Genomic DNA, 19,759 nt, shown 5'->3' with positions numbered 1-19,759 from the left:
TGGGCTTCTTAAGTATATAATTTTTGCTTTATTTTTTTTTTTTTGTTATTATTATTATTATTATTATTATTATTATTATTATTATTATTATTATTATTATTATTATTATTATTATTATTATTATTATTATGTATTTGATAATGTTTTGAGATTTTGGGTTTGTGGTTGTACAAAAAAAAAGTTTTACTTTCACTTTTATTGCCTCTCTATTCTAAAATTTGGTAACATTTTTTTCTTGTTTTTAAAGGTTCTGGGAGTATAAATATTAAGATGGGAAGGTCCGGTGACATTCGCAAGTGGGTTGTGTTAATTCTCTTCTGCTTGTTTAGCAGTTCAAATGCTATTCAGTGGATTACGTTTGCCCCTATTGCTACACCAGCAAGACTGTTTTTTAACTTGAGCACTGATCAGTTAAATTATTTGTCATCTATTTACATGATTGTATTTGCACTAGGTGTGGTTTTTACGTGTTCAACATTTGAGCGCTGGGGTGTGCGACGCGGGGTGTTAATAGGATCAGGACTTAACGCTATAGGTTCCATATTAAAGGTTGCACCTGGTCTTTTTTACCCTTCCTTCACCACTATGATCATTGCACAAACTATTAACGCTATTGCTCAACTTTTTGTGTTATCAACTCCTCCTTTAATTGCAGCTCATTATTTCCCTCCACGCCAACGAGCTCTTGCCACGGCTATTGCAAGTACATCCAATAGCCTCGGAAATGCAATAGCTCTCTTCGTACCACCACTAATTGTTAAAAGTCCCAGTAGAAGATCCTTCATGACACTTTTTTCTGTGGAACTGGCATATTGTTGCTCATTATTTGTTGGTGTTATCTTCTTTCTCCAGCCACCACGGCATCCACCACGCCGTTGGAGCAACGGTAATGCCTCACTGCGTAATACCACACCGACAGCTGAAGCATCTTTACATACGGAGTCTTTTGCCACACGTAATAGTCGAACCCAAAGGCAGACAGAACCTACTGGAAGTCAAGGAATTACCTATTGTACTCGTAACGAACATATTCTTGTTATTATTCACGTTTTTCGTGCTGCATTTCATCTTTTAAAATCCAGGGATTTTCTTTTTCTCTTCCTTGCCTTCAGTATCAGTATGGGAAGTGTGTGGACCTTTGCTTCTGTGTTAACACAGATGTTAGAACCATTCGGTGTTAGTCAGGAGTTGGCGGGATTCATGGGAGCTGGCAATATTTTGCTGGGTACAGCTACAGCCTATGGTGTAGGAGCCTGGGTAGGCCAAAGTCGGAAGTATAAGCTAACACTGCTTATTTGCCTTTTATTTTCTGCCCTCTGCTGCTCTGGACTCATTATAACAATGACAACAGCCGCACCATATTCAATATTAATGGACGCTATGTGTAGTGTGGTCTATATATTAGCAGGTTTGGGGCAGAACACAGCTATACCGATTTGTTTCGAATTCGCCATGGAAATAACTCATCCTTTACCCGAATCAGTTCCTGGTGCACTTCTTATGGCAGGGGCCAATATAGCATCTCTTATTCTCCTCTCAGTCTCATCTGCCCTTTTGGGTGACGGTATTGCCACACAGCGAAACGCAGTGAATGTGATGATTGTCGTAAGTGTTGTGTCTATGGTCGGTGGAGTCTTTGCATTGGTACCCGCTGAAGAACTTCGCCGTTACGAAGCTGAGTTGAACGAGCAGCAGCAGGAGCTACAGAGTCGCGAGGGCAGTTGTGGCAGTGTTGTTGCTGCCGGGAACTGCGCTGACGGTGTGGCACCGAGTCTGCGGTGTGAGGACCACACACGTGGTCATTCATTGCGTGAGGGGGGTGATGCACCCAACAACTCTCACACCTCGCTGGACTGCGGTGTGCGGGAGGGTAACGGTGTGGCCTGTGATGGGCACCAGGGGCAGTTGTAGAGCCCACCGGACGATACGCCTAACATGCGTGGTTCTGTACCCCATGTGTATTTGTGTATGTCTTTTCTGTTTTTGTTGTCGTGGTGCTGGTATCTCTCTCTCTCTCTGTGTCTGTGTTTGTGTGTGATTATTGTGGTAATGTATGTGCTTTCTCTCTTCGACTCCTTGAAATTACCTGCACCTACTGTTTTCCGTGTTGTGAACTCATTTTTTGTTCTTATTTTGTACATTTTGTTATTTTCTATACTCTTTAAATTTAGGATACTATTTATAGCTTAAAAGCTATGAAAACACAAGTAACTTCCACATCTGTGGTCTCCATCGTATACCGCTGTACTGTGGTCGCTGCAGTGCTGTGCATATCATTATTCGCCGAGGCATATGATGTACGCTACACCGCCGTTACTGCCGATATCCCAGTAAGCGCCCGGTTTGCGGGTTACTGTCCGTCGCAAAGTGGAGCTCACACCATGATGCCCATGAAGGAGAGCTTCCAAACGTCTGCATTCAGTACCCTTTCGAAGGCTGGCTTCACAGAGGCCGCCATTGGCGGCTGGAATCCCTTCGCTTCATGCTCGGGCGAGAGGTGTGGTTGGATCTTCACTGCCGGGCTTATGAACGGAACGCCAGCCGACAAATCTACGTTTTTGTACGGCACTGTCTATAAGGGGGTGGACCACACCGAAGCCGTTCCTGGGATGTACCAGAACTTTATAAAAGGGGTTATGCCGACTGCCTTTTTTCGACGCCAAGAGAACGTCATCCCGAAAATGATGGTAAACGGATCCTGGATGAACGAGTTACGAGACAAACTATACTCATCGTGGATCTGTGAGTCCTATGAGTTTACCGCTTCTGAAGAGGCAACAGCACCCGCAACTGATGAGAATGGCTTTGTTGTTAAGCAAAAACCCCCTAAATTTCCATGGTGGGCTGGACTTCTCATTGCTATTGGTGTTGTTCTTATTGTGGTTGCCATTCTTATTGTATATTGCTGCTGTCGCAAGAAACAACAAGAGGAGCAGGAAGAGAAGGAGATTGAAGCTGAATCGAAAAATGAAGAAAATCTCAGTCGCATTCCCACACAATCGCAGCTTTTCATGAATCGTACTGGTGGTAGCGCATACCGTGGAGATGACTATCCAAACGACTATCAAGGCAGCGGAGCCGCTGGTATTGGGCGGCGTGGCAGTGCTTACAACAACGATAACTATGTTGATAATGACGCTGTTGAAGGTGGCAATCCCTTTATGAATCAGTACGCTGAAGGTGATCAGTACCATGGGTCACCTCCAATGCCCCCACAGGATGCGTACGGTAACCAGGCTGTATATCCCCCTGAAGGTTATCCTCCCCAAGGTGTATATCCTCCTGCTGGGCACCCTCCTCCAGTTGGTTACTAAATCTTCATTCGCATTTGTTCTTCCAAGGAACGAATATCAATGTCAAACCACAGTGGTTTTGAGATAAGAAAGAATAACATTTTTCTCATTGTTTCCACTATTTTCTTATACTCACACGTGGTGCGGCAAATACATCGTTTATTGTGCAAAAAATTGGTAAAAAAATACAACACATTATTCTTATTATTATTATTATTATTATTATTATTATTATTATTATTATTATTATTACGCTATTAGAAGATTGTCATTGAATTGATAGTAAAGGAAGCAAATATACAGCACCGCCATTACTTTAGGTATTGCTGTCAGTACTAATAATGAGAAGTGATGTGTATTCATTAGTGCGTCCCAATGACAACTGTTTTTTGTATTTTTTTCCTCTGTTTGTATGAAGTGTCTTTTTAAGGGAAGTAGAGAATATATGCATTGTTTTTATCCCTTCATTATATCTTTTTTTCTAATGTGCACAGCTACTGGTAGTTAGGGCAAAAATAACAAGGTTTTCCTGTATATTCTGATTTCCGTATTTACCTGTCTTGTTCTTTTGTTATTTGGTCGCTGACCCTTCTTGTAGCGTCTTGGGCCTTTGTTTCCTCCCGCACTTCCTCCCTTTTCTCCTCTCTTTCTTTATTTTTTTAGTGTTTTGGGTAGCCGTGCCAACGGCACTAGGATGGCAGTAGTGGCAGCAGCAGGAGCTACAGAGCCGCGAGGGCAGTTGTGGCAGTGCTGTTGCTGCCGGGAACTGCGCTGACGGTGTGGCACCGAGTCTGCGGTGTGAGGACCACACACGTGGTCATTCATTGCGTGAGGGGCGATCCCAATGGGGGTGGTCTGTTTCACCCTCACTGTGTTTCCTCCTTGCTTGGTTGGGCTGTGTTTGATCAACCTGGGGCCTCTCTATTCCTGTTTTTCCGCTTTTTTAGGGGATTCTTGCTTATTCCTCATGATTTCATATTGGATGAACTTGTCCTCCACAGATGTGTGCAGCATGCACACAAATTGATGCAGAAGAACATCCCAATGACCGTCTCCTCTCTTTAATTCCATGCCATTATGATTAGTTGTGGTGTTTAACTATCCTTCTTCCCTCCCCTTCTTTCTTTTCACCCCTACTCCCATGGGTGAACATCACGAGGGTCTGTTGAGTGGGATTTCACGCACTGTTCTATGCGGAAATATCCCAATTTAAGTGCCCAAGAGTCATCATAAGGGAAATTGTTGTTTCAGATGTCTAAAAACGTTTTTGTTTTTATTGATTTGCTTGTGAGCTAGTTTCTTTCTTTGCTTTTTTTTCTGTTTTAACTTTGTTCTATCTTTTTTTTTTTCTATTAGTTGTCGTATTTCAAGGTGTACTGATGTTTTCTTACGGTCGTTTGGAAGGGTATATTAGCTTCCTTGCTTCGTATATGCAGTTGCTTGGTTCTGATGTCAAATGGACTATTGGGTATGTAGTATTTTTCTCTTGGATGTATTTGTTCCATGCACCATTTCGTGTACACGCTAATAGTCGTGCGGATTGGTATGCCCAGGTAACGAAAGTTCTTCAAGCTTGGTTCGGTGTGGTGGTATTGTTTTTTCATGCTGGTCCTATTTTTTATCAAACTAGGCGTTCAAATTCAGGAGGGTCGAACGTTAGTATCGATGTTGTGGCTACAGTATTTTTCCCTACCTTTAGTATAGCTACTCTTATGATCTTATATGTACATAAGAGAAAACGTGCATGGCATTTACGTTTAACATATGGATCTACTGTGGCTATTCTACTTTTGAATGCTCTATTACTTGCTTTGTTTTCAACTGTACATTATGGATATTGTATGCAATTGCAAGAACGCATTTGGCCATTATCGGTGAGATTTGCAGTAGAGCTGTTTTGTCCAGTATCAGCAGGGCAGGCTCCGTTATTAACATTAATTATGTTAAGTATATTAAATGTTCTTTTTATTACTTTGGATTACCAGTATAAGAAGCTTCGTGGATTTGATCCACTTCGTGGTTTATTATGGAGTGAGGAGTTTAATTTGCGAAAGGAGGCTTTTGATGTTTTTCCTGCTGCTAAAAGTAGTGGAGACTGGAGAGAATTAGAGCCTAAACCGCTTCGGATTAGCAAAAAAAAGCAAATAAAATGTATGAATTTTAGGGATCGATCTAAATCGAGTTTTGCTGCTTCATCAGAAGAGTTAGAACTTCGTTTATCTGGTATGTGTCCAGTAAACCGTCCTGGAATGGTTCCATGGTTTTCAACATTTATTGCCGGTACAGCATTGCAGGCAGTTTTGAGCGCTTTACTAAATTTTCTAACCTTTGATCAACGTGGTGTAGAACTGCATGCTACTCCTAAGGTTTTTTATCTTTCATTCGTGAATAAACTCGGTACACCTTCTTCTCCAAATGAGTCTGATCATTTGGGTCGTTTATGTACTGGTGATACTGGATCATCTGATACTTCTGTGGTGGATCAAGGCTGTGATGTATGGTTTGATTTTATTGGAGACGTTGGAGATGGATTTAACTCCACTTATGAGATGGCTCGTTTACTAGCACAACCGGTGTTAGTATTACCATCAAAGGAAACACGAGCAAAACGGAGAAAACGACGAGTTGAAGGAGTTTCTAGAGAGCGGCAGTCAACCATGTTAGTTCGTACACCTTCTTTACCACCACCTATGCGCCGTTCTTCAACACCTGGAATGTTAACACAGAAAAGAGGACCGGGTGTTACACTTATGTTAGATGATTATAAACCTGCAGATTATCATTATCTCCCACGTAGTTCTTTTGTGATAATAGGAGGGGATTTGGCTTACCCAAACCCTACAGATGAAACGTATCAAACACGGTTAATAGAACCCTATGATGATGCACTTCGAGGTTCCAAGGAACTACGAGAATTAATGAGAGATGAAGAAGAAATAGTAATTCGTAGCAAGTTAGATAAGGATGTCGCACATATTTGTATGCTTTCTGCTCCAAAAGTAGAAAGTATGCTGCGTCGACGAAGTTTAAGAGGAGGATCTTACAGCACTGAAGAAATTTTACGTAGCACACCACTTTTGTTCGCTATTCCTGGCAATCATGATTGGTTAGATGGACTTGTAACTTTTAAAAAATATATCGAAGACGAATCTTGGATAGGAGGATGGTTTATGCCTCAAAGAAGTTCTTTTTTTGTTTTAGTACTTCCTCTTAATTGGTATCTAATATGTGGAGACACTGGAAGTACAGCTGATATTGACTCTGCACAACGAAATTATTTTATTGATTTTATTGATAAAAATCTTGATGAAGGGTCATGTGTTATTCTGACATGTCATGAACCCGCATGGATATATGAAGCTATGAAAAGAGGACACAGATCACCTATGCAACCTCAATTAAATAAAGTTGTTGAAGCACTTGGTACACGTTTAAGAATGCGAATATGTGGGGATATTCATAATTATTCACGTCATACTCCTGCTGATGCACTTTCTGAAGCTCCTACACTTGTTGTTAGTGGAGGTGGAGGAGCTTTTTTACATGGTGCTCGTAATGATCGAGTTATTTCACAAGGTACAGAATATAGAAGATCATCAGCATTTCCAGCAAGAAATGAATTGACATCTATACTTCCTCGACTTATTGGTTTTCGTCTTATTAATTGGAAATTTGACGTTATTGCTGGATTTTTTTCCTTTGGTCTTATAATGTCTGCATTACCACTTACTATGCAAGATAAACGTATGCAAGGAGTTACAGAAATTTCCCAATTTGCCGCAGGTGTCATTGATTTGACATTAGAACTTTTCGTTTTTACATTTAATAAAGCCTATGTATCCCTTATTCTTGTTATCTTCTTCTTTGCAGTATTCTTTTCTGCTGGTGCTGACAGAAGAAGAATAGTCTTTCGTGCTATTTATTCAGCACACTGGACAATACTTATAGTACTATGTTCTACTGGAATGCTTGCAATGGTACATGGAACTATTGTCTACATGAAAAATAAGCATCTGCTTATATCGGGAAAAGAAATATGGGGAAGTATGATGGAGATTCAAATGCGTAACTCTACTGACGCAGTCCTGAATCATACTATATCAATGATAGGTGAAGGTCATATACTTTCATCTGGTATAAAAAAATTGCAACATGCAGCGTATGGAAGTATATTAGTTGAAGCTTCTTCTCTTTTATTGCGAAGTTTAGATGTTGTAGAGAATTTTGCATACCTTTCAGAACATGTTAGTATGAATGAAACAGGAAGTTTTTCGCAAACGACCGATCGTGCACATATAGCTTTATATTATCTGCATTTATTATTAATTTATTGGATTTTAGTTACACCACTTGTATCATTTGTTATTGGTTTATTTCTGTTTGTTTCCGTATACTTTTTTGATTTTTTGTACGATGCGGCTTATTCTTCTTTCCAAATAGAGGGATATAAACACTTTATTCGGTTTCAAATAGTCAAACAAACGAGAGAGTTGCATGGATACGTGGTGACGGAGAGAGATGTACCAAAGGTATGGGAACGTGATACAAAGCATGTTAATGAACTCACGAATGTGGATAGTAAAGATCTTCCACCGCATTTGTGTAGATGGCCTAGTCGATGGAGACCGGTTCATACGCCTGAGAGAGAATCTATGGCAGAAGTGCTTGAACATTTTGTAGTGAAACCGCATCGAGTGTTAGGTTCCAGTAAAAAGGCATAATATTGTTATTATTAACCTTTGGAATTGATGTTTTTCTTTTTCTTAATTCTGGTGAATTTTTTTTTTCTTTTGTTACTTAAATTGCCATTTTTTCATTTCTAGGACTTTTTAATCGACGTACCTTGGATTTATTCAGGGATAATAAAGTGCAAGCGATGCAAACCTATGTTAAGCATTCGTAATTTTTTGGTTGTCTATCTATCCATCTGTCTTTTTTTTATCTGTTTGTATTAATGTAATAACGTGTACACAAGGTGTATTGTTATGGAGAAATATATCCATTTGTTAACGTCTGTATGTTTGCAGATTTTTGCAATATGTACTTATCTATTTATGTATAATATCTTTTAAACATATTTTAGCTCCCTTTTTTCCATGTTTTGGGCATAAATAACCAATGTATTTGGGTTTGTGATTCTCTCTTTCACACACTCTCTCTCTATTTTATTACACACTTCACTTACAGGAGCTGTAGAAGGAACTGCAAGTAAAGGAATATAAAAAAGAAAAAAAAGGAACTACAGAGAAAGAGAAAAAATAGATATTGATTTCATGTCAGTCTACTGCCGTGTGGCTCATCCCCATCTTCTTCTAAAGGCATTGGCCGTTCTAACCATCACCAAAGATTCATGGGCCACTGTTGCCTTCTCGGATAATGTTGTAGTACTACACGTTGAAGGATCTGATCGGAGTATAACTGCCACCGCAACGCTTCCTAGAGCAATTTTCTCTGAATATTCCGCTACAGATGCACGTTTCATGGTTCATCTTGCATCTCTGCGTGATGCACTGCTCCTTGGCGGCCCATCTCTCTTATCTACCGTGACTCTTGCCCGCATTGTATTAGCATATCCCATGGGTGATGCAAAGCTACTAGTTGAAATCACCGATGGTGATTGCGTTCTGCAGTCTACGCTTGTCACACGCCCAGTGAAGGATCACCTGCTAGATCTACATTTTAGTAATACCCGGGTGGTGAACAAGTTAACACTGCTGGGTGATGTTGCCCGGGATGTTATTGAGGACCTGGTAGTGGCGCAATGCCCACAGGTGGTGGTGGTGTTGGATCCCCAAGACGGCGTGACACTCCGCGGCGAGGGTGGTCCGTACGGGGCGGTGACTGTTCAGATGCGGCGCAATGTAGAGGTGATTTTGTACACACTTGCAGAGGGCAAATATGCACAGACCCGCGTGTTGCGATCGCACTTGGCACTAGCCTGCGGAGTACGGGCTGGTGGGAAGTTATTGCGTATGTCCGGGTCAAACGCTGATCATCCGTTGGGAAATATCGGAGTTTTCGGCGGCAGCAGTGGTAGTGGTGGGGGAGGGGGACAGCAACCAATGTTTGGTGGGTTTGAGCGGCTTCTGTTTCAGATTAACGAAGAACGTCAGCTCAGTGTGGTACACACAACACGGGATCATGACATTGCGGTGACCGTGAATGTTGTGGTGTCACCTCTTTGCGACCTATACGACGAATAAAAGGAACAATTATTTATTTATTTTTGTTTGTTTTTACATTCTGTTGTTTGCCAATATAGCAAAGTTTTACTTCTTTATTGATTGAAGGTGATGGTTTTCGTGATGAAACTTTTCTGATTCTACTTGCCCCCCTAAACCAAAAAAAAAGTGTGAGTTGTATATATATATATATATATATATATATATAACTGTGTTTCATGTGCTTCCATAGAATTGACAGAATATGCTTTTGGCAACCGATGTGCACTACTAATGTGATTTTTACAATCCTTTTGCCTATGTATTACTTATAGTGAGAGATGATATCCAGAGTACGAAGTATCTTTTGCCTTTTTCCCCCTTTCTTATTTGCTGATTTTCGAAATAATCGACAAGGAGAAGAACTCTAGGCAGATTAATTAATAACAAGCAGCAAATTGCTATTTTGTGCGTTAAGCCCGACAATCACTGTAATACAAATATGTCTTTGGGGACACAAGTAACTTCCACATCTGTGGTCTCCATCGTATACCGCTGTACTGTGGTCGCTGCAGCGCTGTGCATATCATTATTCGCCGAGGCATATGATGTACGCTACACCGCCGTTACTGCCGATATCCCAGTAAGCGCCCGGTTTGCGGGTTACTGTCCGTCGCAAAGTGGAGCTCACACCATGATGCCCATGAAGGAGAGCTTCCAAACGTCTGCATTCAGTACCCTTTCGAAGGCTGGCTTCACAGAGGCCGCCATTGGCGGCTGGAATCCCTTCGCTTCATGCTCGGGCGAGAGGTGTGGTTGGATCTTCACTGCCGGGCTTATGAACGGAACGCCAGCCGACAAATCTACGTTTTTGTACGGCACTGTCTATAAGGGGGTGGACCACACCGAAGCCGTTCCTGGGATGTACCAGAACTTTATAAAAGGGGTTATGCCGACTGCCTTTTTTCGACGCCAAGAGAACGTCATCCCGAAAATGATGGTAAACGGATCCTGGATGAACGAGTTACGAGACAAACTATACTCATCGTGGATCTGTGAGTCCTATGAGTTTACCGCTTCTGAAGAGGCAACAGCGCCCGCAACTGATGAGAATGGCTATATTATTCGAAATATAAGTCGCAGCAGGTTTCCATGGTGGGCTGGACTTCTCATTGCTATTGGTGTTGTTCTTATTGTGGTTGCCATTCTTATTGTATATTGCTGCTGTCGCAAGAAACAACAAGAGGAGCAGGAGAAAAAGAAGGTGGAGGAGATTTTGCATGAAGAAAATCTCAGTCGCATTCCCACACAATCGGAGCTCGGCCTTGGTCGTAGCGCCAGTCAACGCTGTAATGGGAGTTTCCGAGCCAGCGGGGCAGCTGGGTTCGGGTGGAATGACAGTTTTGGTGACGGCGGCTTCCAAAGGCAAATGAGCATGCGTGGCTGTGGTGGCTTCCAACCGCAAATGAATGATGGACCTAATGGGCTTCAAAGGCAAATGAGCATGCGTGGCCGTGGTGGCTTCCAACCGCAAATGAATGATGGACCTAATGTGGTTCAAAGGCAAATGAGCATGCGTGGCCGTGGTGGCTTCCAACCGCAAATGAATGATGGACCTAATGGGCTTCAAAGGCAAATGAGCATGCGTGGCCGTGGTGGCTTCCAACCGCAAATGAATGATGGACCTAATGTGGTTCAAAGGCAAATGAGCATGCGTGGCCGTGGTGGCTTCCAACCGCAAATGAATGATGGACCTAATGGGCTTCAAAGGCAAATGAGCATGCGTGGCCGTGGTGGCTTCCAACCGCAAATGAATGATGGACCTAATGTGGTTCAAAGGCAAATGAGCATGCGTGGCCGTGGTGGCTTCCAACCGCAAATGAATGATGGACCTAATGTGGTTCAAAGGCAAATGAGCATGCGTGGCCGTGGTGGCTTCCAACCGCAAATGAATGATGGACCTAATGTGGTTCAAAGGCAAATGAGCATGCGTGGCCGTGGTGGCTTCCAACCGCAAATGAATGATGGACCTAATGTGGTTCAAAGGCAAATGAGCATGCGTGGCCGTGGTGGCTTCCAACCGCAAATGAATGATGGACCTAATGGGCTTCAAAGGCAAATGAGCATGCGTGGCCGTGGTGGTTTCCAACCGCAAATGAATGATGGACCCAATTGATTTCAACCGAAACTGAGTCTTTCTGGCCGTGGTGGCTTCCAACCGCAAAGAAGTGCTCGTGGAGAAGGAGGACTCTCGCCTCAGTCTGGGAGCCCGGTATTTGGGGGATCCTAATATCCTGGTTCTATTAATGGACCATGCTACGCTAGCGAAGTTAAAACGCTACACAGACTTAAATAGAGGTAGCGAGATAATAATATTTATTTATTTTTTATTTTTTTGCATTTATGCAGTGCCGCGTACCACTTTCCACTGTGACCGGCATATAATTTTAGAATGTAATAAAAATGATGGCAACAATGATATTGTGTGACAAGTGCAGTAAAACGTGTTACAGTGGTTTTCTTTTTCTATTTCCTTTCTTCTACTACCTTTTTTTCATTTGGAAAAAAAAAATATGTGCTTATATATCTATATATTTGGATGAAAATACAAGCAAAGTCTTTTTTTGTTTTGTTTTTGCATTTTAACAATAGACACGATACTACTCCTTTCTCTTTAATAATTCTTCTTATAGTGTTCTCTTCATGCGCACCGTTACTGATATTGAGGTCTTTTTTTCTATGTGCACAGCTACTGTTATTTAGGGCAAAAATAACAAGGTTTTCCTGTATATTCTGATTTCCGTATTTACCTGTATTTACCTGTCTTGTTCTTTTGTTATTTGGTCGCTGACCCTTCTTGTAGCGTCTTGGGCCTTTGTTTCCTCCCGCACTTCCTCCCTTTTCTCCTCTCTTTCTTTATTTTTTTAGTGTTTTGGGTAGCCGTGCCAACGGCACTAGGATGGCAGTAGTGGCAGCAGCAGGAGCTACAGAGCCGCGAGGGCAGTTGTGGCAGTGCTGTTGCTGCCGGGAACTGCGCTGACGGTGTGGCACCGAGTCTGCGGTGTGAGGACCACACACGTGGTCATTCATTGCGTGAGGGGGCGATCCCAATGGGGGTGGTCTGTTTCACCCTCACTGTGTTTCCTCCTTGCTTGGTTGGGCTGTGTTTGATCAACCTGGGGCCTCTCTATTCCTGTTTTTCCGCTTTTTTAGGGGATTCTTGCTTATTCCTCATGATTTCATATTGGATGAACTTGTCCTCCACAGATGTGTGCAGCATGCACACAAATTGATGCAGAAGAACATCCCAATGACCGTCTCCTCTCTTTAATTCCATGCCATTATGATTAGTTGTGGTGTTTAACTATCCTTCTTCCCTCCCCTTCTTTCTTTTCACCCCTACTCCCATGGGTGAACATCACGAGGGTCTGTTGAGTGGGATTTCACGCACTGTTCTATGCGGAAATATCCCAATTTAAGTGCCCAAGAGTCATCATAAGGGAAATTGTTGTTTCAGATGTCTAAAAATGTTTTTGTTTCTATTATTCGTTACCTGGTTTATTTTTTGTCTGTATGAGAGTTTGTTTTTTGTTTAACCAATTTGTGCAAAAAAAAAAAGTGTTTTTTGCTTTGTTGGTATGAATAATTCACCTTATTTGTTGTCCAGCGTTTTTTTTTTTGTAATTTGTAAAAGAAGTTGAAGAAGTTTTGTTTGGTGCTGGTGGTAATTTACCATGAGTCAGTTAAGTGATATCCTTAATAGTGCACAGATTACAAAGCACTATGAACTTCTTCAGTTCCTTTCCACTCACTCTAATGTTGAGTATACACTCGCTCAGCTGGACTACTTAATTCCACGGGGAGCCTCATTGCAACGGTTTCCTCGGTCCTGGGTGGAGTTTATGGAGTCGGGACTCTGTAGTAATCAGAGTATTGAAGTTTATTATCGCTCTTCATCGTCGTCAGATATTTCCACGAAACCTCTTGATAATGCTGAGGCTGAAAAAAATGAAGAACTTGTCATTATTTGTAGAAGACCGGAATTACGAAACCTTCAGGAACTTGCAAAATTGCTACAGTCTCCTTCTACTGTACAAGAAGAGGAGGGGTGTGTGGCTTTGCACACTGATCAGGTTATACTTCCAGAGCCTCTTTTAAAAGAAGCTCAACAACGTGGAATGCTTTATTACTTCCCCGATAATTACGTAAAATCACGTGAGACTCGTTTGGCTAAAGGGAGACGTGGTGCCTCTGGTCATGGTGAGGCTTTGAGTGCGTTTTTACGTGAAGAAGAATCCGATAATATTTTATGCGGTGATGGACCTACAGGTCATGTGGATCTTCCTATTGGTGTTATGGCTCAATTCATGTTATATACACGCCGAGGAGTGCCTATGCGTGGAAAGAACGCTATTCCCACTCGGCTTAATGTGGGTGAACGTGTGATGGTTATTGTGGAAAGATCTATGAATGTATCAGGAATGGAATCATCAGTTGCAGATAAACCTCCAAACTTACGGGTATCATTGGGTCAACCTACCGGTAATTCTTCAGGTATTTTGCCTATTGAAGTACGAGTAAAAGCTTCATCAAACCTAAGTAGTGGTCGTCGTAGTTTTATAAATATTAAGGCGCAAACAAGAGGGAAAGTGACGTTATCTCTTTTTGTAGATGATAGAGAGACACTTCTTCCTATAGAAGTTTTGGATGAAAATACCACAATGCCTGGAGTAATGATAGGAAGAGAGTCGTTACCAGAAGTTTCATTACCAGATGATATTTGTATTAATGATCCCTTACTCTGGAGTAGTGGAATAAGTGAGGAAAAAGAGGAAGGTGAAGAACAGAAAAAACATAGTGAGAACAATATCACTGAGGGTATTCCTGTTCCCTCTTGGTGGTTAAATCCTTCACCTATGGTACTTAGGGTGCGTGATCTAACAATTCCAGATAGAGAGACTATAACCGCCGCCTCAAAAACTGTTTGGATTCCGCATCAAGCTGATGAGGATGCTATTCGAAGTGTAAGAAAAACATTACGGGAACAACATGCAGCTGAAGCACAATCGCAGAGTCGTAGGAAACGTAATAGAAATCGTGAACTGCGAAATTGTCACATGTTACATTTTGGGTTTGATGCCTCTGTGCCATATGGAGGTGATTCACGAGATGCGGTGGGAAATGGGAGTTGTTGAAACATCACAGTTTTTTTTTAATGTCGTACTTCTCCCTATATGACATCTTGAGTGTAATGTAAGTCACTACATATAATATGAATATCCACTAAAGGTGTATATATGGTTTTGTTTCTATCCTTTTATTATTATTATTTATTATTATTATTATTATTATTATTATTATTATTATTATTATTATTATTATTATTATTATTATTATTATTATTATTATTATTATTATTATTATTATTATTATTATTATTATTATTATTATTATTATTATTATTATTTGTTATTTCTCTCTCTTGTATTAAGGAAGGACAACAAGGAAGAGAAACCCCAGATTACAGCGAACGTGAAAAAAAAAGTAAGAGTGAGATAAGCCCTTAAACACGTGAAGAATAAAAAAAATAAAAATAAAACCATTTTATTTATTTTGTAGTTTTGTTTATATTTCCACGTGGAATGCATGAAATGGATTACTACCGCTACTCGTAAAGGATTTCAAGGATCACTCTTACCACTTGGGGCATATCGACGTTCAACTGTACCTTCAGCAGATGTAGCAAAAGTTACTGAACCCAGTAGTACTAAAGATAAAGTAATAGCATCTGCCATTTGGGAAGATGTCTCTTCATGGGCAGAGAGTGAACAGACATGTAGTGCGTCTGAGTCTTGTACATCTGTTAATAGTGTTATATCGTTAGAAGAGAATATTTCATGCAGTGATGATATTCAGATTCGCATGGAACGTCTTCGGCGTCTTAATCCCTTTCATCATTCCTTTTCTAAATCCCATGAAACTAACCGAAGTGTTGCTTCTATGGGGGATAAACTAACAGGTCATAGAACAGAGAAATCTATCCCTCATGCGAAGGGAAGTAATACTGCAGTTATGCCAGTGGAATGTGCGTTAACAGATCTTATCGCGTGGTCACGTACAGTAGATAATAACGGGGAAGATGTACTTTACTTGGATACAAATACAGCAGAAACAAAAGGAAAACTAACAGCAACTATAACAATAACAGAAACAAAAGCAAAAGCGGAACCAGCAGTAACAGATGCGAGAGAGCATATGCCTACTGGTAAAACATCGCTCTCTTGTTTGCGTTCATGGAGAGTTGAGCGGCTTGCACCAGCAGAGTGGTCTCATCTACTGGAGCTAGTGGATGAAGAAGTGATAGAAATGTAGTTTTTCTTTTTTTTTTTTTTTTTTTTTGTGTGTGTGTATTTATAAATAATTTACTTATTCTTTTCTTTTATTGCGATTGGATTATCACTTGAAAAAAAAGGGGAGGGAAAAAAGCAATGGTAATGTGGTGACGTTATATGGGGTTTTGTACATGATATTAGTATTTTCTAATTCTTTTTTTTTCGTTATATTTGCTTATTCTCTTTAACCATATATAAATATATATATTTATAATGTGTATCTTTTCTTTTATTTTTTTCTTACTCTACAAAGTACAAAAATATAGATTTCTTCGCATAGACAGGCTGTAGTCTACCGTAACTGAGGAACGGAGAGAGAGAGGGACAGACAAAAGCATTGATTAAGTGAGGAATTAAGCAAAACAAGAAGACATAGAGAGGGAACAATAAACACGAATCAAAAAAAAAAAAAGAACGCACAAAATAAAGCCAAACGACAACAACAACAACAACAACAAAAGAGAACTAAAAGAAGAAGAAAAAAAGGAAAAAAAAGAGTTTGTGGACCCACTCTTACTGTGTACCTGTCTGACGGGATTTAGGGGTGAGAGGGTTCATTAGTTACACTCTTAATAGAATTGATTCTCATTATATATATATTCCTTCTGTTACGTTGAAGTAAAAAAAAAAAAACAGAAAATAAATAAATGACACATCCGCCGTATGCGCAGGATTTACCGAGTGATCTGCTCGATCTCATTGATCACACCACACGTGGCGTACAACGACTATACGCATCCACCCAACCTGCAGAGACGTGCACACACCCCAACACCGCAGAAGGTAGAACAACAACAATAGCAACTACCACTACTACTGCTACTAGTACAAGTACAAGAAGAAGAACAGCAAATCCGACAAGTGCAGTAAATGAAAGAAGTGAGGGGAGAAGTAATGGTGTGGGATGTGTAGTAGAGGATGATCTCCCACGACGGGCTTCAACAACTCTTAGAAGGAAATCACATAGTGATCCTTACAACCATCACCACCTCAGCAGTCATCATAACACCAGTACGGAGGATGAGGGAAGAGGCACTATACACCCATACACGTTTAGACGCCCACAGGCACTAGCAACAGGCAACACAACAGAAATTCGCTCCGGTACTTCAACCGTCAATACAACACTTTCATTAAATGCACAGCATCGTCCACCAACAACAAATATGCATTCAGCTTTACGGGGTTTACACAGTTCTGCAACAAGTACAGTAAATACCTCGGCTACTGGTATGGAGGATCGTAGTGGTTCACAACTCGGTCAGAAGTGGAAAGATACATTTAAATCACTTCTCACTGGGGTGGCAGAGCCTAATAGATCCAACACAACTCCACTCTCTTCAGCAACTATTGGCGTATCAGTGAGTAATCAACAGGAGAATCATGTGTCGGAAATGGCACAAGATTCTAAAGTACCACTCACTTCGACAGTGACAAGTAATGAACAGAATCGTATGTATGAAAAATTGAAACAAAGTAATGAAATGGTAGAACGTCTACAACAACAGCTTAAAGAACAGGGTGAGTCTCATCGAAGAGAATTATCAGAATTACGTACAGAGCACACTTCTGAAGTTGCACAACTTCGTCGTGATATATTTGAGGCAAGACAGAAGGCTGAAGAAGAAGTATCAACGCAATTGTTAGCGTCATTTAGCGTGAAAGAAAAACTAATACGGGCGGAGGTGGTTAGTGAGCGAATGCGTGCAGATGAGATGGGCCGGACGATTGAAGAACGCAACAAAACTATTGAACGTTTGAATGCCCAACTTAAAGAATCTAGTGGACATCTTCGACAGTTGCAGGGTGAAGTAGATGCAAAAGAACGACAAGTGAAAGAACTACGTGAAAGTGTACTTAAAACACGGAAAGATCTCGCCATATTAGAGGAAGAAGTAGCCACTCGTGTAGAGGAGTTAGAAGAGAGTAAAAATTGTGAGAAGTTAGCTGTTGAACGGTATAAGGAATCACAGAGTTTGGTAACTCGATTAGAGTCCCAACTGCGTGAACAAGATCAACGTTCTCGCGAAGAATTACATCGTCTAGAGGAAGAATTTCATACAACTAGCAAGAGTTATCAAAAACTTATTGGTGAGGCAACAGATAAACTTACTATGCTTGAAAAGGTAGAGCGGAAGTACCGCACCCTGAAAGAGCAGAACCGCCAACAGAAGCAACAACTACAGGAGGAAATTACAAGATTATCATCTGTGCAGGATGAGAAACAACAACATGTAAAACGTATTGAGGAACTTCAACAAGATGTTGAAACGCTTCGTTTACAGCTGGCACGTAGGGAGCATGAAACACGTGAAGAACGTGCCTCACAAAATCACATTGTAGAGAGTCTTAAAAAGCAGTTGGAAGAACAGGAGGATAAAGCCTGTCGTGAGCGAGAGGATCTACATAAGTCTGTGCGCCACGCAGAGGAGTGTACGGCGCGTTTACAGCGTGAGGTGGAGAGTGTTACACAACAATTAGAGGAGGAACGTCAACACAGCAAAGAACTGCTTGTAAAATTAGAAGAAAGTGCATTACGACATCAGGAGGATCTCACTAGTGTACGACGCGCCGCCTCTTCCTATCAACAGCAGTCGGAAAGTATTCTTGGGAGTATGCGGCGACAATTGCGGGAAAAGGATGCGAAACTGCAGGCCCTCGCCTCCACCGCATCGGAGCCGATTCAACGATTGCGGAGTCAACTCGAGGATGAGCGTGGGCGGCGGGCAACGTTAGAGGCGCAGTTTAATCGTTATAAACAAAAGGCAAAAGCGGCAGAAGAGGCGGCACTGCGGGAGATTCGCCGAGAACAACATCGTACATCATCTTCAACCGCACGATCACAATGTCGATCATCATCCGTACCCGCACCATCAGTAGTAACCACAACAAGAACAGCAGCAACAAGAGTAGGTGAAAAAGAAATGGGAGTTGGAAGTGGAACGAATGTGATGCCTCCAGTGACTTCCACTCATCCTACTTTTTCTTCTTCTCCTTCTACTACTGTAGCCATGCATGCGGAAATGTGTACGGGTTCTTCTCTTCCTGCGTCTATTGCTGTACATGGAAGTGGTTTAACTACACCAACAGACCAGCGATTACCCAAAGCCGTTGCGCCGCCTCTTCCACGAGCCAATAGTCGTAGACACGAACGAAGTCCCACCGTTTCACCATCACGATCTGTGAGAACTGTAAATGCGCCTCTCAATGATGTTGCGGGAGCCGCGACTGTACTTACGGTTAGTGCGGCTACACCACATATGGGATGGGATTCTGTGGGTTCCATTTCAAACATCTCCTGTAGTTCTCCCCTATGTAGTAGTCGTGAAGTAGTGACGGAAGATATCGATCCTGTAATGAGCAATCCAACTGGTGGTAGTTATCGAATTTCTCCTTCTGGGGTGGATGATTCTATACATGAGAAGATGGTAACTCATTCTTCTAACCCCTTTCAGGTAGAACACATTGATGATAAGATGGCCCAACACGAGCAAGTCTTGCGAGAATTTCATGAATCAGCAGCTGAAGTATTCCGTAAGATAACGGGAAACCGAGATGAGTTTCTTGCTAAATGCACTTCTGTAGTACGTTCCGTTTCACATCACACTGGTGATAGAGAACGATCACTTGGAGCTGAATCTCGGGAAAATATATCAGACTAATTTTGAATGGTTTCTTGGCTTGAATCCACTCCCGGAATGAGAGAGTTCCCTCGCAATAAGAGAGGACAGATGTTCTTTGGTCTTTGTACTTCTTTCTGTGGTTTGGATTGAAACTACATGAACGCACAAATTCTCAGACATACATACATATATACATATATTAGAAACAGTAATGAGGGAAGGGAAAGATATGGGAAATTGACTTTTGGCTACACAAGAGAACTATTTATTTTCTCATGTTTTTTTTTTTT

General features: G+C 41.4%; 8 protein-coding genes across 8 annotated transcripts; all 8 read left to right on the top strand.

The window, feature by feature from the left end:
- Positions 1-270: 270 nt before the first annotated feature.
- LSM04_007311 (Major facilitator superfamily) lies at positions 271-1,911 on the top strand (the record flags this gene model as incomplete). Its single annotated transcript, XM_067337508.1, has 1 exon — positions 271-1,911. One exon carries the CDS (start codon positions 271-273, stop codon positions 1,909-1,911), a length of 1,641 nt encoding a protein of 546 aa, XP_067194783.1.
- Positions 1,912-2,195: 284 nt separating this feature from the next.
- LSM04_008788 (uncharacterized protein) lies at positions 2,196-3,314 on the top strand (the record flags this gene model as incomplete). The annotated part of the gene is made up of 1 exon (XM_067337497.1): positions 2,196-3,314. The coding sequence occupies one exon, from the start codon at positions 2,196-2,198 to the stop codon at positions 3,312-3,314; it is 1,119 nt and encodes a 372-aa protein (XP_067194806.1).
- Positions 3,315-4,723: 1,409 nt separating this feature from the next.
- On the top strand, positions 4,724-8,014 carry LSM04_005913 (uncharacterized protein; the record flags this gene model as incomplete). The annotated part of the gene is made up of 1 exon (XM_067337485.1): positions 4,724-8,014. The coding sequence occupies one exon, from the start codon at positions 4,724-4,726 to the stop codon at positions 8,012-8,014; it is 3,291 nt and encodes a 1,096-aa protein (XP_067194761.1).
- Positions 8,015-8,566: 552 nt separating this feature from the next.
- On the top strand, positions 8,567-9,496 carry LSM04_005441 (Rad1/Rec1/Rad17; the record flags this gene model as incomplete). The annotated part of the gene is made up of 1 exon (XM_067337474.1): positions 8,567-9,496. One exon carries the CDS (start codon positions 8,567-8,569, stop codon positions 9,494-9,496), a length of 930 nt encoding a protein of 309 aa, XP_067194751.1.
- A 460-nt stretch (positions 9,497-9,956) lies between these two features.
- Positions 9,957-11,630, top strand: LSM04_002827 (uncharacterized protein; the record flags this gene model as incomplete). The annotated part of the gene is made up of 1 exon (XM_067337463.1): positions 9,957-11,630. The coding sequence occupies one exon, from the start codon at positions 9,957-9,959 to the stop codon at positions 11,628-11,630; it is 1,674 nt and encodes a 557-aa protein (XP_067194710.1).
- A 1,558-nt stretch (positions 11,631-13,188) lies between these two features.
- Positions 13,189-14,649, top strand: LSM04_003398 (uncharacterized protein; the record flags this gene model as incomplete). Its single annotated transcript, XM_067337451.1, has 1 exon — positions 13,189-14,649. One exon carries the CDS (start codon positions 13,189-13,191, stop codon positions 14,647-14,649), a length of 1,461 nt encoding a protein of 486 aa, XP_067194718.1.
- A 451-nt stretch (positions 14,650-15,100) lies between these two features.
- Positions 15,101-15,826, top strand: LSM04_006150 (uncharacterized protein; the record flags this gene model as incomplete). Its single annotated transcript, XM_067337440.1, has 1 exon — positions 15,101-15,826. The coding sequence occupies one exon, from the start codon at positions 15,101-15,103 to the stop codon at positions 15,824-15,826; it is 726 nt and encodes a 241-aa protein (XP_067194766.1).
- A 667-nt stretch (positions 15,827-16,493) lies between these two features.
- On the top strand, positions 16,494-19,508 carry LSM04_009549 (uncharacterized protein; the record flags this gene model as incomplete). The annotated part of the gene is made up of 1 exon (XM_067337429.1): positions 16,494-19,508. The coding sequence occupies one exon, from the start codon at positions 16,494-16,496 to the stop codon at positions 19,506-19,508; it is 3,015 nt and encodes a 1,004-aa protein (XP_067194815.1).
- Positions 19,509-19,759: the final 251 nt, after the last annotated feature.

This window comes from Trypanosoma melophagium (assembly GCF_022059095.1).
Source record: "Trypanosoma melophagium isolate St. Kilda chromosome Unknown ctg10segment3, whole genome shotgun sequence".
NCBI classification, from domain to species: Eukaryota; Euglenozoa; class Kinetoplastea; order Trypanosomatida; family Trypanosomatidae; genus Trypanosoma; species Trypanosoma melophagium.
This window is presented reverse-complemented; position numbering and strand designations above follow the sequence as displayed.